The 17,500-nt window shown below is 42.2% G+C and overlaps 1 protein-coding gene and 6 non-coding genes across 15 annotated transcripts in view; all 7 read right to left on the bottom strand.

Moving 5' to 3' along the window:
* Positions 1-17,500, bottom strand: part of LOC119482486 (ELKS/Rab6-interacting/CAST family member 1-like) — a 175,987-nt gene that overhangs the window by 40,796 nt on the left and 117,691 nt on the right. For all 9 annotated transcript variants that reach the window (XR_005205440.1, XR_005205441.1, XR_005205442.1 and 6 more), the window contains one exon: positions 10,007-10,154. Coding sequence is in view for 6 of the 9 variants with exons in the window: in XM_037760013.1 (XP_037615941.1) it covers positions 10,007-10,154 (148 nt within the window). In the remaining 3 variants the exon portion in view is untranslated. The remainder of the gene's footprint in view (positions 1-10,006; positions 10,155-17,500) is intronic.
* On the bottom strand, positions 193-303 carry trnal-caa. Its single transcript has 2 exons — positions 266-303; positions 193-238 (listed from the first exon to the last, which is right to left on the bottom strand). It is a non-coding gene; the product is annotated as a tRNA-Leu (tRNA).
* trnak-cuu lies at positions 684-756 on the bottom strand. Its single transcript has one exon. It is a non-coding gene; the product is annotated as a tRNA-Lys (tRNA).
* trnak-cuu lies at positions 1,195-1,267 on the bottom strand. Its single transcript has one exon. It is a non-coding gene; the product is annotated as a tRNA-Lys (tRNA).
* trnal-caa lies at positions 1,828-1,938 on the bottom strand. Its single transcript has 2 exons — positions 1,901-1,938; positions 1,828-1,873 (listed from the first exon to the last, which is right to left on the bottom strand). It is a non-coding gene; the product is annotated as a tRNA-Leu (tRNA).
* Positions 2,319-2,391, bottom strand: trnak-cuu. The gene has a single exon. It is a non-coding gene; the product is annotated as a tRNA-Lys (tRNA).
* Positions 2,830-2,902, bottom strand: trnak-cuu. Its single transcript has one exon. It is a non-coding gene; the product is annotated as a tRNA-Lys (tRNA).

Below are 17,500 nucleotides of genomic sequence, written 5' to 3'. Positions count from 1 at the left end.
CAAGGACAAAACCTGCAGTGAAAAATATCTGTCAGGAGCGGGATTTGAACCCACGCCTCCTCCTGGAGACTGGGTGTCCCTTTGCACATGAAGGAGTTGGCCCTGAAGTCTGGCACCTTAGACCACTTGGCCATCCTGACAACTGAAATCCTGAAGTCAGTCTGGACTACAAAACACACATGTACTTGTGTCTGTCAGGAGTGGGATTTGAACCCACACCTCTATTTAGAGACCAGAAATCACTCTGCTCAGGAAGGAGTTAGTCCTTGAGTCTGGCGCCTTAGACCACTCGGCCATCCTGACGACTGAAACCGTGAATCCATTCTGGACTTCACAAGTTCCATGTACACAGGAACTATGGGTTGACAGACTGACGGGAGGCTTTGAAAATGTCTTAAAGCCATTAAGCTGTTTATCATTGTCAGCTTTAAAAGAGTCATTACATTGAAGTCATTTTACTAGAACATTCTTACCGGTGGCCATTAAACAAGTTAACTCATGCCCGCTCTGTCGCACTGGGAGCATCAGTGGACCGGGAGGCTGCTGAAGACATACTGGACTCCAATACTGGACTTTCAATTACTCTCTCTGTAATTTCAATTTGGGTAAAGCTGGATTACTCCCCAGTCAAGGGTATACGGGAACACTTATACCTCAAGCAAAGACCTAGTCTAAAACACCAACGCCCAACGTGGGGCTCGAACCCACGACCCTGAGATCAAGAGTCTCATGCTCTACCGACTGAGCTAGCCGGGCTATATTTTCCCAAAAAATGGGTCCATTTTCGAAGCTGCATTAACTCTCATGGGCTGCAGCAGCGGAGACCGATTGCCTTCCTTACTGCAACATGTATCATAGAAGATAGCATCCTGAAAAACATCTTCCATCCCCTCAATGAAATATTGGTTAAGAAGAGGAGCGTCTTCAGCCAAATGGTCATACCCCCAAGGTATTCCAAAGAGCAGCAAAGGACAACATTCCTACCGCTGGCCATTAAAAGCTTTAATGCATCCCAACTCTGGCGCAGTGTGGGCATCAGTAGACTGGTAGACTGCTGAGGTCCTACTGGACTTCAATAATGGACTTTCAATTACACTCTCTGTAATTTCAATTTGGGTAAAGCTGAATTACTCCCCAGTCGAGGGTATACGGGAACACTTATACCGCAAGCAAAGACATAGTCTAAAACACCAACGCCCAACGTGGGGCTCGAACCCACGACCCTGAGATTAAGAGTCTCATGCTCTACCGACTGAGCTAGCCGGGCTATATTTGCCCAAAAATGGGTCCATTTTCGAAGCTGCATTAACTTTCATGGGCTGCAGCACCGGAGACCGATTGCTTTCAGTACTGCAACGTGTGCATCCTGAAAAACATCTTCCATCCCCTCAACGAAATATTGGTTGAGAAGAGGAGCGTCTTCAGCCAAAGGGTCATACCCCCAAGGTATTCCAAAGAGTAGCAAAGGACAACATTCCTGCTGCTGGCCATTAAAAGCTTTAATGCATCCCCACTCTGTCGCAGTGGACTGGTAGGCTGCTGAGGTCCTATTGGACTTCAGTCAATATGCTACATGTTCAAGAAAAACTTGTTTTACACAGAAACAAAAGAATAGATATCTGTATCGCCAAACTACAAGGACAAAACCTGCAGTGAAAAATATCTGTCAGGAGCGGGATTTGAACCCACGCCTCCTCCTGGAGACTGGGTGTCCCTTTGCACATGAAGGAGTTGGCCCTGAAGTCTGGCACCTTAGACCACTTGGCCATCCTGACAACTGAAATCCTGAAGTCAGTCTGGACTACAAAACACACATGTACTTGTGTCTGTCAGGAGTGGGATTTGAACCCACGCCTCTATTTAGAGACCAGAAATCACTCTGCTCAGGAAGGAGTTAGTCCTTGAGTCTGGCGCCTTAGACCACTCGGCCATCCTGACGACTGAAACCGTGAATCCATTCTGGACTTCACAAGTTCCATGTACACAGGAACTATGGGTTGACAGACTGACGGGAGGCTTTGAAAATGTCTTAAAGCCATTAAGCTGTTTATCATTGTCAGCTTTAAAAGAGTCATTACATTGAAGTCATTTTACTAGAACATTCTTACCGGTGGCCATTAAACAAGTTAACTCATGCCCGCTCTGTCGCACTGGGAGCATCAGTGGACCGGGAGGCTGCTGAAGACATACTGGACTCCAATACTGGACTTTCAATTACTCTCTCTGTAATTTCAATTTGGGTAAAGCTGGATTACTCCCCAGTCAAGGGTATACGGGAACACTTATACCTCAAGCAAAGACCTAGTCTAAAACACCAACGCCCAACGTGGGGCTCGAACCCACAACCCTGAGATCAAGAGTCTCATGCTCTACCGACTGAGCTAGCCGGGCTATATTTTCCCAAAAAATGGGTCCATTTTCGAAGCTGCATTAACTCTCATGGGCTGCAGCAGCGGAGACCGATTGCCTTCCTTACTGCAACATGTATCATAGAAGATAGCATCCTGAAAAACATCTTCCATCCCCTCAATGAAATATTGGTTAAGAAGAGGAGCGTCTTCAGCCAAATGGTCATACCCCCAAGGTATTCCAAAGAGCAGCAAAGGACAACATTCCTACCGCTGGCCATTAAAAGCTTTAATGCATCCCAACTCTGGCGCAGTGTGGGCATCAGTAGACTGGTAGACTGCTGAGGTCCTACTGGACTTCAATAATGGACTTTCAATTACACTCTCTGTAATTTCAATTTGGGTAAAGCTGAATTACTCCCCAGTCGAGGGTATACGGGAACACTTATACCGCAAGCAAAGACATAGTCTAAAACACCAACGCCCAACGTGGGGCTCGAACCCACGACCCTGAGATTAAGAGTCTCATGCTCTACCGACTGAGCTAGCCGGGCTATATTTGCCCAAAAATGGGTCCATTTTCGAAGCTGCATTAACTTTCATGGGCTGCAGCACCGGAGACCGATTGCTTTCAGTACTGCAACGTGTGCATCCTGAAAAACATCTTCCATCCCCTCAACGAAATATTGGTTGAGAAGAGGAGCGTCTTCAGCCAAAGGGTCATACCCCCAAGGTATTCCAAAGAGTAGCAAAGGACAACATTCCTGCCGCTGGCCATTAAAAGCTTTAATGCATCCCCACTCTGTCGCAGTGGACTGGTAGGCTGCTGAGGTCCTACTGGACTTCAGTCAATATGCTACATGTACATGTTCAAGGAAAACTTGTTTTACACAGAAGCAAAAGAATAGATATCTGTATCGCCAAACTACGAGGACAAAACCTGCAGTGAAAAATGCCTGTCGGGAGCGGGATTTGAACCCACGCCTCCTCCTAGAGACAGGGAGTCCCTTTGCACTTGAAGGAGTTGGCCCTTAAGTCTGGCACCTTAGACCACTTGGCCATCCTGACGACTGAAACAATGAGTTCAGTCTTCATGCAGTCCACGAAATATTGGTTAAGAAGAGGATCGTATTCAGCCAAAGGGTCCTACCCCCAAGGTATCCCAAAGAGCAGCAAAGGACAACATTCCTGCCGGTGGCCATTAAAAGTTTTAATGCATCCCCACTCTGTCTCAGTGTGGGCATCAGTGGATTGGGAGGATGCTGAAGTCTTACTGGACTTCAGTCAATATGCTACATGTACAACCTGTTTTTTCACAGAAGCAAAAGAATAGATATTGGAATCGCCTAACTACGGGGACAAAACATGCTGGTAAAAATGTCTATCAGGAGCGGTATTTGAACCCATGCCTCCATTTGGAGACCAGAAGTCTCTAGATCACTCGGCCATCCAGACTACTTTAATGCTGAATTCATCTGTCTTTGTCGGCTTTCTTTCTCCTCATTTTATAGCTTTCTCAACCTAAATAATGCCCAAAGTTCCATCCTCTTTCCTCTTCCTGTATTTATCTCTCAGTTCTCATACACAGTATTTTCTATGATTAAGTCTCTGCCTATAATAAAATGTACCTAACACTGCTCCTTTGTGCCTCTTTCTCTCTATTTTTTTAATGATCTGAGTTTTTTCTCTATAGACAGAGTATTTTATTTTTTTCCCCTCTCTCTTGACTTTTGAGCTCCTTAACATGCCTTTATATCCGTGACTAATTCCCTCTCCCACTCTTTTTTCCCTCCTCTCTGCAACATGTCCTCATTTCCATATCTTTCCCTTCCTGCTCTTCTCATTGTTCTGTGGCGTTCACTGCTTTCTTTTGTGTTTTTAGGTAATTTTGACCATGATTTTTCTCCTGGTTTACCCCCTTCGTTCTGTTTGCCCTTTCTATTCTCTACTGATTTCAACAATCTTCTCAATATCTGAAACACACATGCAACTGTGCTGAAACCAACAACATACACATCAAAGCATCTTTCTATAGGTGGTCTTCAAAAAAGGCCTTGTTACACCAGAATTTAAAATGGTGAAATTCTGCAGCAAAATCGCCCCAATTAGATTGGAATGCAAATTTTTTGAGTCAAGTTAATTTCACTCTAAAATTTGTGCCGCTGACCAATAACAAGCCATCATAACTGTGTTGATTTGTGGGGGAACAGAGCGCTGGATGGGTGAAGCTATCATCAATTATTATTATTCATTATTTAACCTCTGTTTAACTCCGCCCTGGAGTATAAACAGCAGACAGTCAGTGGTACAAATGTGAGGTTTCAGCGAACTGTGTGAACTTATTGTTCTTTTAGCGACCAAGCTAACGAGCTTACTAACTGACAGTTAGGAGCTTTTAGCAAGCTCGTTACCTCCTCAATAAAACTCATTGTTGAATAAAATGATGTACAATCCTGAGAACAAAGTGCCAAGGGGGAGTAAACAGCACAGTACAGAGAAACTAGAGAGAAGCTCTGGGGGCTATTGTGACTGACTAGCACGTCTTGGTGTTAGCGGCAATAGCCTAGAACAAAATGAAACGACAAGCGATTAATTTGCATGTCAATATATTTTTTAGAACTGTTACAACTTTCACACAGATAGCAAATATCACGCAGCCAAAAAGTGACGTAATTTCTTTGGGGAACAAGTCAAATCTTCTGAGCTTTCGCATTGCGAATAAAGGTATCAACCAATCACGTGGTAAGGGTTACGTTTATTAAACAACAACACGGAGGCTCAGTAGTACTAACCAGGATGGCAAACTTTTATTACCCCTTTCAATCTTGACAAAGGCAGCACAGACCACAGCCACTGCTTCCGTTCTTACCTTTCACAATAAAAGCCCTATACATATAATATTTGCAGGCGAGTATTTCGAATTTTCGTGCTGTTTTCTCATCACGCCCCCAGTGTGTAAAGACCTTAAGATTCACAGATTTTGCTGTCGAATTTTTTTTGGTGTAACCGGGCCTTAACAATCTTTCCAACTGTCACACTCTATTCCCTCATCTGTCCTCTATCCATATTTAGTTCTGTTGAACCAAAAACATAAAACCCCTAAAACCATGACTTGGAGAAGGAGAATGAAAACAAAAAGGAGGAGGTGGAGGGAAATAATAGAAGAAAGAAAAGGAAGAAGAGGCAAGGATGAAAGTGGCACAAGGAGAGAGCAAGTGAGTAAAGGTGAGGGAAAAAGAAAGATGGTAAGAGGGGAGAGGAGAACAAAGAGACCTGGAGGAGAGGAAGAAATTAACAACCCCCCATCCTCCTCTCTCCTTTTCCTTGCTGGCCTTTCTTTACATCTTCCCCTTTTCTCTAATTGTCAGGAATGCTGACCTCAGCTCACTGGTTTCTGTGCCAACTCTCTCTTTCTCACTTAATCTAATCATCACACCATTATTTCACTCCTCCTCCTCTCATTGTTCCCTTCTTCTTCTTCTCCCCTCCATCTATCCTTCCTGTGGCTCTGCTGTAACCCGCTGACAATGGACAGAATGAGAAACAAATGAACACGGAGTGAAGTGAGAGGGGGGGTGGGGGAATGCTGAGTCATGCGTAGAAGAAAATTATTTCATCGTGATAAGGCTCTGGGGAATATTAGATCAGATTATTGTTTCGTCTTTCCCTCCAGTGGCGAAAGAAGAACCTTTGTTGATATCTGTGCAATTATCAATAATGAAAAGTTGCTGAGTCATGGTTGGACAAGAACTATTTAATCATGATGAAAAATTACATTCGTTTTTTTTCTCCCCCCATTTCTCTGTCAAGAAGAGAAAGTTGTTGATAAGTGGAAAATTACAAATGACAATGGAAAGTGTCTGAGTTGAGCACTGAGGGGATATTTCATTCTGATAAGTCTCTACGGAGTAATAAATTAGATTAGAACCACATTTTTTCACTTTGGACAGTAACAGGAGACCTCATGATAATCCTAAATGAACAGTTAAGCATGTAAGAGACAGACAAAGGAATGAAATCCTCATGACTACAAATTAGAAACGTTTTCAGACTTTCACATACGATCCGATTGAGACTTCTGTCCTAAATACCTGAATATCCCTTTTAAACTGCAGTTACGTCTAAATTAAAGCCACCACGCATTCATCCGTTCACAGGATTTAAAGTTTCAGAGGTTTAAAGTGGCTAAAGGTGTCTCCATCTGGTTATGTTTTAGTGTCTAGATTATAAACATGTTGTTGACCCTTTTTTGGATCTGTGATTTACTGCTAGTTCACGAATTCCTGTCTTTTTTTTTTTTTTTTTGTGTTTCTGCAATATAATTTAAGACTATTATGGGTTAGGTAAATAAATAACACCTAACCAGGACTTTGGAAACAACCAACTAGTGATATAAAGAGCCAAAGTCTTAAAAAAAGCCCATATTAGAGGCGAACTTTAGTCACACAGGTGAGGAACAAAGGCCAAAGGCCTAGGCCACACATACACCACCTGTAAATGTTAACCACATGTGTCTCTTGCAGGGGCAGATGGTGGTATATTTCACATCTTCCCTCCTCTTCTTCCTCTTGTTCCATTTCATAAAATATTACAATCACCCCCTTTGCCAAAACTTCTCTTTCTCTAATAGTTTTAGTCTCGGTCTCTCCACCATAACGCTGAAGAAAAGTAAAAATCTGAATAAAAGTGAAGAGGAGGAAGGAGACTGTGAGAAAGATAGGAGGAGATGAGAAGTGAAGAGAGCTGAGATCACCTTGATCTACAGCCTCCTGCCTACGCTGCAGCTGGGGGTCAAAGGGCAAAACACAGAAGGCACTTTCAGGGACACACATATATTCTTTAACACACACACAGGTGTGTTTTATGTATGTAGTGTAAGTACTGCACATCTACAGATTCTTCTCTCTCTTGTAGCCATCTTTCTATCTTTGCCATGTAATTAGAATTCTTTACATGAACAAATACGCAGAGGCATATATACATATATATATATGTGTATATATATATACATATATATACACATATATATACACACATATATATATATATATATATATATATATATATATACTATATTTGAAATTTGATTCTACATGTCTGTAACTTCATCACCCTACCTACAAACAGCCCTACGGTACTTGTTGATTCAAATGTGTCCTTCTGATGACATATTTTTCCAAAAATACTACATTTACATGTACATTTTGTGCTGATTATATACTTTGATCTGACCCTCTGATTTTGACCTGCTCTGGAGCAGAGTACTGTAGCTGTGCAGCAGAGTTTACAGTGGTGCAAATTCAGACCAGACGTAAGATGTCAGCAGCATTCAAGCACTAGCAAAGCGTCCATCCAGTCAAAAAAAAAACAGAGTCTGACCTCTGACTTTTGAACGACTGACGAGTGATGGCCGTCAAAAAACACTCATAGAGAAACTTAAAAAAAAAAAAAAAATGGCGTTGTGGATTATCCATCACACAGGTACAAGTGAACCACATCATATTACTTTACAAATCTCAAAATACTACTTTCTGTTTTCACCTGCCATACGTGGCCTTATGGCAACCAGAGCTCACTTTCATCGCTGATTTATATTCACCTATAATTTCATACCGCAACTCAAGTCTCTGTCCATCTGACAGTCAGGTTATCAGTGGCAAAGTGTGTGCATATGTCACTCTGAAGGAGCGAGCTAAAAATACTACGCCGGCCTCTGCTCACTTGATGGTTACACTGCAAACACACACACACACACGCGTGCACACACAGACGGGAATATAGAGGAAGTCTCGGCTGTGATCCATCATTGTGGGACTGAAAATGATGACACCACACAGAGAGAGACAGAGACCAAAGAGTGGAGCAAAACCACGAACACCCCCCCACACACACACACATAGCAGCAGACAGTAGAGTCTCTGTGTTGTCAGTAACCACCTTCGGGACCCTGAGGTGTCATAAAAGACTTCAAATAGGACGGAGTGGGACGGAGTGAGACAGAGGGACGAGGGAGGAAGAGAGAGGAGAGTGATGCATGTTATAATGACTTCATTTGACACCGCCACTCTCCGACACCCCATGCTTTTCCCCTAAACACCAATTCAAAACACTCTTTGACACACACACACACCTGCACATGATTTTTCTCTCTCTTGTGCGTCTATCTTATTGAATCCTTTTGAGCTTATTGTATCCATTAAGTGGATTTTTGGCAATATTCAATAACTGGAAATCTTTCACAACATAAGTATTGCTACATCTTATCTATTTGAGCGGTATCGAGGATGACAACTCCATTAGTATTATTTGAACGGCAGTTTAGTTTCACAGTTTGTGAATCAAGGGAAATAAAAGGGAACACAAAGCTGTTCAATCTCGGTTTGGTTGTGACATATTAGGTGCTGTTATTGAGTTTGTGTGCTTGGTGCAATGTGCCAGCCCGGTCGCACGAAAAAGGTGTATGAATGACATGATAATGTGCAAGGCAAAAGCGTGCAATAAGAACGCCCTTCTTGCTTTTGGCGTGTTATTCGTACGCCATGTAGTCTGTACTGACTGCAATGTAAATGCATTCAGGTGAATCTGCTACGTTCAGAGCTAGTGATGTAGAATAAAAAGTGAGAAAGACGGCTTGTAGTGGGCGGGAGGGGAGATTGATGGGTCCAACAAACATAGGACTTTTAACCATGAGACCATTGTTTTGTTTTGTGTTTTATGTTAGTGACGTTTTTTCCGTACTTATATTATGTTGTTTCCGTACGTTTTGTACTTTGTTTACGCACTTATTTTAAAGGACCTGTAACTTTTCCTGCTTGTTTCAGAGTCGATAACATTATTTGCTCCCGTCGCTGCCGCTCTCTCTCTCTCTCTCCTGCTTCACCACTCACTTCCCACATACACACACACTCTATGCACTGGTAGTTTCTGTCTTATGTAACTAGTTATTTCACTGTTATCACATTGAATCAAATAAAAAAACAAAAACAAGCAGAAACAGATATGGACAGAAAGTGGGAAGAAACAAGTACAAACGGGAGACCCGTGATGATGAAATCCATCAAACTCCCAGTAGGCTCATCCACTAAGGGGTTGGTTAGTTCACTAGACCCACGAGAACTTTTACTGTGTGTGAGTGTGTCCATGAGTGTGTGAATAGACCTCTGTGTGGAACCACAGAGGCATTTGGTCATGTTTATATCCTTGTTTTTGGCCTGGGTGAGTGTGTACATATTGGTTATGAGTGAGTGAGATCTGTGAAGGTGTACCCATACCAGCGAAGTGACGTGTAAGGTTGTGTATCTGCGGACAGAATATTTAAATCAATTCACATGAAAGAGTTGTCATCGGAGATTTGTGGAACATTTGAACTCGGTGTGTGTTTGTGTGTGGTGAGTGTGGGAGGGAGAGGTTAATCCTAAATTTACCCTCGGCAGTCGGAGGACTGTGGTCACATCTGGACTCAGTTTCTCTCTGCCTCTCTTGTTTTCTTTGCTCCCCTCATCATCACCACCTCACCTGTGCTCCCACTTTTTTTTTTTTTACCCCTCTCGCCACACTTTTTCCTCTGCTCCTCTTTTTCAAATAACTGACCAAAAATCTTTCCTGGTGTCCACTTGGATGTCAAAGTATGCATGTTAATGTGTGCACAGTAATCCTACCTGCTGTTTGAGCTGGTGAACCAGACCGTCCTTCTCCCTCTTCAGAGCCGACACCTCATCCTGGGTTTTCTTCTTTTTGGACGAGGAGAGCTCCAGCAGGGCAATGTTGGCGTCTTTCTCACTTATGGCTGCCAGCAGCGCCTCTTGCCTGCACAAAGAACAATCGTACATTTTGTTAGCAAATACTAGAAATGAACTTAATTAATTTGATTTAATTAAAGGCTCACCGGGTGATATTGCATAACATTACTGTAACTGCAGTGAGAGCAAACTGCTTGAAGTTCTCAACTTTTAAGGCACAGAAACAATGCAGTGAATGCAGTTTGAGCTTTTTCTTGCTCAAATATCGCTATCAAAGGGAAACCATAAAGGGTTGTTCACCCAAATTACAAAAAGACATTTTTTTTTTTACAAACAACAAACAACATTTAAATGGTTCAACCAACACATTCTCACTCCCAACTCGTCGAAAACCCCTCTTGCATTACCTTTGGACGTGTCAGGGACGGCGTGTCAATATACCCTCGTTACATGCACAGTGTCCTTTCAAAATAAACTTCTGTTTTCACAGGAAGTTAGGTTTAGGCAACACACTCATTTAGTTAGGGTAATGAAACGGTCGTGGTGGACGTTAACTTTACTGCATAATGACTCACGTGATTAGTGAGGGGGCACTGGCCAAATGGCGCTGCCCAAATGGCGGTATTTGACGAGTTTGGTGGAGAACGGTTTGATTCAACAACAACTTTTTCTTGAAACTCTCAACTTTTTCTTGAGTTTATCTGTGGATTATCCAGAGTAACAGGGACACAAGATGTTTTTGTTAAATCTTTAAATGTCATTTTACAACTTTATGAGCACACACCACAAACTAAATGCCAGTCACCACACTCGTATTGGGGTGGAGACGAAAATCCCGGAGATGGATATCTCCAAATCCGGACAAAGGAAACCAAAACTATCTGCATGGCTGGATACTAATTTGGGTGTACCTTAATGTTATGGTGAACTCATGGCGTGTCAACAAGTGGAGGACGTCCCCTTAATTAGGACGCCACTTTGTGATTTAGGAGGATGAAATTGGTGTATTTTTGCAAAAATATGGGGCTTCCTAGTGGTCAAGTATGACGCATAGCATGCAATCAAAATGTTTCCAGTTTGTTTATCGCATATGATCACTCTTTCTCTCTCATTTATCTTAACACCATCTACTAGAACAAATTAGCAATTAACTAACCTTTAACTTAATCTAACTTCATGACCACACACACTCTCTGTTTCCGTATAGGTATTACTCTCTAGTCTCGGTCTGTCTTCCCAGCCCTCTTGTCTCTCTCTATCTCTTCCCCTTGACTGGATGGTCGGCCTGACAGATAGATAGCATTCCATGTGGTTCGGGAAGCAACAAGCCGCATCCCATCCATCCCATCAGCCACAGACCTGGCCGAGCCGCCTCCGAGGACACCCAAGGCTCAGAATTCTTGGAATTCTGCACGTTTCCAGAAAGAATTTAAATCACAACGGGTTTTCTCACAATCCCACAGGGCTCAAAGATACACATAAACACACACTAAGATGTAAACCTGCATACGAAAGAGTAAATAAATTCTTGTCTCTCTGAATCTCCCTTCTTGCATACATTGTGTTCTTGCAATCAGGTAATATATCAAGAGTGACTTCGAAAAATATAAACCTTCTAGATCACAATGTTAAAGTCAAGTAAAAAGATGCTCAAGAAACAAGTAAGAGCAACGGAGGGCACATTTCCTCTCATGTACCCCACCATGGTACTGTACCTACAATAAGCATGTATGAATATACACAGACATACAATTATCCAGATACACACTGACGCAGACAGAGGCAGGTTTCATTTACATTTTTTACATGCCTTTTTGTTCACTTTCTCTCTTTACTCAACACACAATTACACGGTTTCTCTCTCGCACACATAGAGACACAGATACAGCGGTGCAGTGAGGAATGCAATGATGAGTGTCTAAATGAAGACAGATTACATGTTTGGACTGTGTGAAGACCCGCAGATTCTTTGGTCAACCTCACCGACCACACTGTCAGTGTACAAGTGTCCCATCATGCATTTGGACTGCAGTGATCCTGTCAGGAGCGGGGGCTGAGAGGGACTCGAGGCCGGGGTTGGTCGAGCGGTTCGCTCTGCAAGTCTGGTGACTGTCAGACTCCCCAAAGACTAGTCAGATTTGTGAATATGTATGCAACATTTTGAGATATTAAAGGGATAGTTCAGGTGTTTTTGAAGTGGGGTTGTATGTGGCACTCATCCATAGTCAGTGTACTACCTACAGTAGATGACAGTCGGCACGCCCCCAGTTTGGAGAAGCCAGCAGGAGTTACCGCACAGGAGCAAAGCAATGTACTGCTGTGGACGGATTGGTGGATTTTTACCACCTAAAATAAAGGCCCACCTTAAAAAATCAATATCAGTTTAAGTGTACTCTATATTTATTATACTTTTGCTGGTTTACGTTGCCATGAGACAGCTGTACAGTCTATGTTTCCGACAGGGAACTGAAGGCATTATCTATGCTCTCGCCAAAGCCATCAGACTCCACCAAAAAAACAGTCATTTTACCTCGCAGAACATTGGGCAGGTAGACCAGCCACCCTCCTCTTCTGTGAGGCAAAATTTCAATTACATAAAGTTTAATAAAGCTGAATAAAGTTTAAAGTTCACAGCTTTTTTTCAATGGAATCTGGTGGCTTTGGTGAGAGCATAGATGGATAAAATGGCTTCAGTTCCCCGTCGGAAACAGCTGTCTGACAGGAAGGTAAAGCAGTGAAAATATTCTAAATATAGTGTAAAATTAAACTGATGTTGATTTTTTTAGGTGGGCCTTTCTTCTACTGTAGGTAATATCTGACTATGGATAAGTACCTCATACAACCCCACTTAAAAATACTGTACCTGAACTTTCCCTTTAATGGTAGGGTACCTTTATATTACATGATATTGTAATATCATATGTTTCAACGTGCCCCTGCTCATTTTTAGGGTTCTAAAATGCTCCTTCTCTTCATCACAGTGTTGATCATTTAAGTACTTTACCCAACATGAGCTCTTGGATGTCTTTAAGCTATCAGAAAGAACATTTTCCTGCTTCCAGATTGTGAGACACTGGAACACTGTCGCAGTCTTTCCCTTTCTTTTTTTTACACTGTGTGTGTGTGTGTACCACTGACTCACACACACACATACACAGGAAAGCTAATGGAACATTAGTCTTGTTAAAGCTAACAGCGCGTCTAGTTTTATACCATATCTGAGAGTTACCTGCCAGCACATGGCGCTTATAAACCTCGGTGATAAAATGATATTTATTCCAGATGCACTCGTCTCATTCTGGGCCTCTCTACGGCTCTCCCTTCATCTCGGTCTAACACACACACACACACTTAAAACACTCTGCTTGGCCAGAGCTAAACACATGCTTATGACAAGTGCTGGTTGTGGCTACCGCTGTTACTATGTGATCATTAAAATCTGTTTCAAGTGCAGTTCTCTTTTGCTAAATCTTTAGATAATTCTACTGTCAGAGGGCCCTTAAAAACATGGTATGCTCTCAGCTCTGCTGGCAATGTGTCCTCACCATTGAACATAACAAAGACAATGCAGCCAGCACTGTGAGGAGGAAAGGTTCCCAGAGGATACGCAGCCTTAGATCTGTAACTTTCCTTTCAAGTCGTTCCTCTGTGCAGCAATATAGAGGGCACAGTAGGATAAAGGAAGGTCTACCAACAGCAAGTAAAAGCTTATTGAAGAGGTCTCTGTCAGATCGTCATGGTTTCTTATTTTGGCAAACACCTTTTGTTTTAGATGTGGTGGCGTTTTTTTTGCACTACACATCCCAGAGATTTGTCAGTTGGTGTGTGTAGTGGCATGACATGTTTTGCCCTGGATTTTGTTTAGGTGTCACTCTGTTCTTTGACTGTTCAGCCGTGGCATCTGCTGTTATAGCTCGTAAGGACTCCAACGGCAAAAAACAAACGGATTATGTGGCAAAAAAGTTGAACCTGACTCAAGTAAAGAAGAAGAACTTTGATACTGGGTGGTTTTGCAAATCCCCAGATAAAGTTTAACTTCACAAGACAATAATATTATGACTTTTTTTTCTCGTAAACTTCTGACTTTATTCTCATAATATTACGCTTTTTTCTCGCAAACCTACGACTTTATTCTCGTAATATTATTACTTTATTCTCGAAATCACATATTTATTTTTTTTCTCCTCAATGTGGCCCTAATACTCGTACGTGATTCTCCTGAGTGTTTACAAAGAACACTGAAAAAGTATATAGAAAACTGTCAAAAGGGCTGAATTACTATTGTATTTCATACATTAATAGTAGCAGTTACATATGAACATTTCACAGGTTATTCAAAATTTAACAAGTTTCCATTTACGTTATATTCTCTTCCCACTTCATGTCAGGCTCTCTCTCACCTATTCTCTATCGGTATCTCTCGCCCACCCTGCATTTCTCATCTCCTCCATCCCTTCATCACTCGTTCTATCTCTCCACCTCGTCCCTCTCTCTCCATCTACAAAGAAGACGGGAGGCATTCTTTCCGTCGTTCGGCGGTCGTGTGCCATGATGTCATCGCCGTGGCGACAAGGTAGACAGTAAGCAGATACACGCAAAATGCACCAGGCACCTGACCCCAACCCCAACACACACACACACACACACACACGGGGGGCTCTCTCCTTCCTAAAACCACTTAAGGCCCCTCACTTTATCAGAAACACTAATGTCTGGTCTTAGATCACTCACATATTTCTACACACACACACAACCACACCAAAGCAGCTTCCCGCGTGTGCTGCGTTATCTCTTTCATGCTGTCACCCTCTACAGTGTGTGTGTGTGTGTTCAAGTGACAGTTGTATGTCTGTGTTTATGACAGCATATCTTTATGTAGGTGCGCATGTGCTCATAAGGATGTACTTATATGTATTTCTCTGTGTGTGGATGTTCACAAGCTGTCTGTATGTATTCAAGGCTTTATTCTGTGTAAGAGTGCAGTGTGTGTGTGTCCCTGTGTGTGTGTGTGTGTGTGTGTGTGTGTGAAGTAGATTCAGCCCAGTGTGACATTGGCCAGTCTCCGTCTAAGACAAACACGGAGCTATTTTAGAAATAATCCCCTCTCTCTCTCTGCTCTCTGTTTCCGACTGAACAAAGCGGCTCTCCATTGTTTTCTGTGACACTGTCTGCTCTGGTTACACAGGAGGCTGCCTGTAGGACGCCAGAGTTTACTCTTTAACCCCTGTAGGACGTGGTGCGTGTCAAGCTCGACCTCGTTTCTGTGTGGGGCGAGGTTTCCCTCTACATGCTGGGCCTCAGAGAACCATATGCAGGACTTGTTCAGACTTTATAATGCCTATAGACTTTGAGGAAAACTTATCACTGACCAATTTTCGAGAAACTGAATGAGTTTTGAGGCGAGCTAATTCTCAGCTGGCGACCGGGGATTTAGAAAAATGTGATAATCATGTTGACTGTAATCATGAGCGCTATGTGCTTTGGTTTGCTTTGGAGGAGACTTAATGAGTTCAAAAACAAATAAACAAAGCAAATTCAGCCGATGTCAGCCCGGGACTGAAATTAGCCTTAGTTATGGAATTATGCAGCAATTCATGGAGTCTGGATCTGCTCTTCTTTATGTCATTACTGTAGATCTGGAAAGGGCATGTCCAAGATGCTTGGCTGTCGCGGTGAAGGAATTTCCCCTGCGGTGATAATGACTAGCTCAACAGCGCGATATGCAATATTATTGCCTTTTTTGTTTTGCAATCTACATAATTTATTGTGATTTCAGCGCTACATAAATACGTTTTATTGTTAGGCTATTATTAGGTATACTATTGCTTTTTAAATGACAAAGATGACAATTAACTAATAAAGTACTTGTTTACTGTTAAATGCAGAACCCAGAAGCCAATGAGGCTAAGGCTGGGCGATATAGCCAAAACATCTACCCCGACAGGTCATTTCATATCTCTATAAAGATATATATCACAATATAGCATGTTTTCTGGTAATTCAATGAATAAATAGTCAATATGAAATAAGCACATGGTAAAGCCTATTTTTCTATACACCTGTATGAATTAAATACTTGACAAATGAAAAGTATGTTAATTAAGAACTTTAGTGCAAAATCAACTTAACAGTTTCAAGTGAAATTATCGAAAAAAATGAATGTATGTTATGTTTCCAGCTATACACCTACTATAATAGTTTGGTTTAACTGAGTTTGATCATATTTTCTGAGAAATTTCAATAAGTATATGCTTGTTATTTTCAATTTAGGCGATGTAATTGTGTATCACGATATCTCAATAAATGTGATTTCTTCACGATACGATTCCATCGAAAAACGATAAATCATCATATTGAATTGTCGCCCAGCCCTAAATGAGGTGAGGGTTGTTTTCAGCTAAGACGCTTTGGTTGCGTCTGTTTCCTATGATATGGAGTATCACCAACACTAAAAATGTCTGAACAAGGTAGAATACTTGTTCTGGATGAAGGGAAGACTGAAGCACGTACGGAGAGGGGACGGACCCACCGGTCTATATCTATTCATTTCTCCTCCATTGTGGTTCCCGCACTTGTAGCCTACATATAGGTTGTGATGGTTGGTCTTTGTGGTATTTGTCCCGCCCCTCCTCCATTGTGATTTGACGACTGGGTAAAAAAGTTACAATGAAGAGAACAGCGTTGGTTGTGTCTAGAACGTAACCCGCAAATTGTGAAAACTTGCAAAAACTCTTACGAGACTCGCTGCCCGACGACCTATCCTACCCTTAAATATTCAAGGTCAATGCCTAACCATAACCATTCGAGGTTATGGCCTAACCTTAACCTTCTCGCAAGAGTTTCGCAATGTGCATGTTACTTTCTAGACATGACCCACAGCGTTTTACACAAAATTAAAGCTTTTTTCAACAAAAAAAAAACACCAAAAATGCAGCGCTCTGCGCCTCATCAGGCTGCCTGCATTTATAGCACAGTGTAAATACGCAGCACTCCCATTCGCATTCAAAAACGTGAACATAGCGGTTGTGGCAGCTGCTTAACATCCCCTACAGCTGGCTTCTCAATAGCGTGGTATTGCAATATTGCGGTTATTGCGACAGCCCTAAAAAGAACCTACTATTGTGTGACAAATGCGATGTTGTGATTTTACTGACAAGTGTTGTTACATTTCTGAAATACAGCTGAACAGCCTCAACACATTGTACCTCTTTGTTTTGATTTAATGTCACGTTATTTCTAGTTTGCTGTGCCAGCATGTCAGGGCAAGAAATTATGTTGGAGAGTGGTGGCTACGAAGCTCACGACAGATGTGGCATAAAAGACGACGGCTACAGGGAGTTACTGGGATGTGGTCAGCTGGATACAAGCTGAGGTCAGGTCAGCCTCAGCTGGGTCGCCCGGGGGGAAGATAAG

This window comes from Sebastes umbrosus, chromosome 23, assembly GCF_015220745.1.
Source record: "Sebastes umbrosus isolate fSebUmb1 chromosome 23, fSebUmb1.pri, whole genome shotgun sequence".
Taxonomy (NCBI): domain Eukaryota; kingdom Metazoa; phylum Chordata; class Actinopteri; order Perciformes; family Sebastidae; genus Sebastes; species Sebastes umbrosus.
The sequence above is the reverse complement of the archived record's forward strand: the minus strand, read 5'-3'. Positions and strand labels throughout refer to the sequence as shown.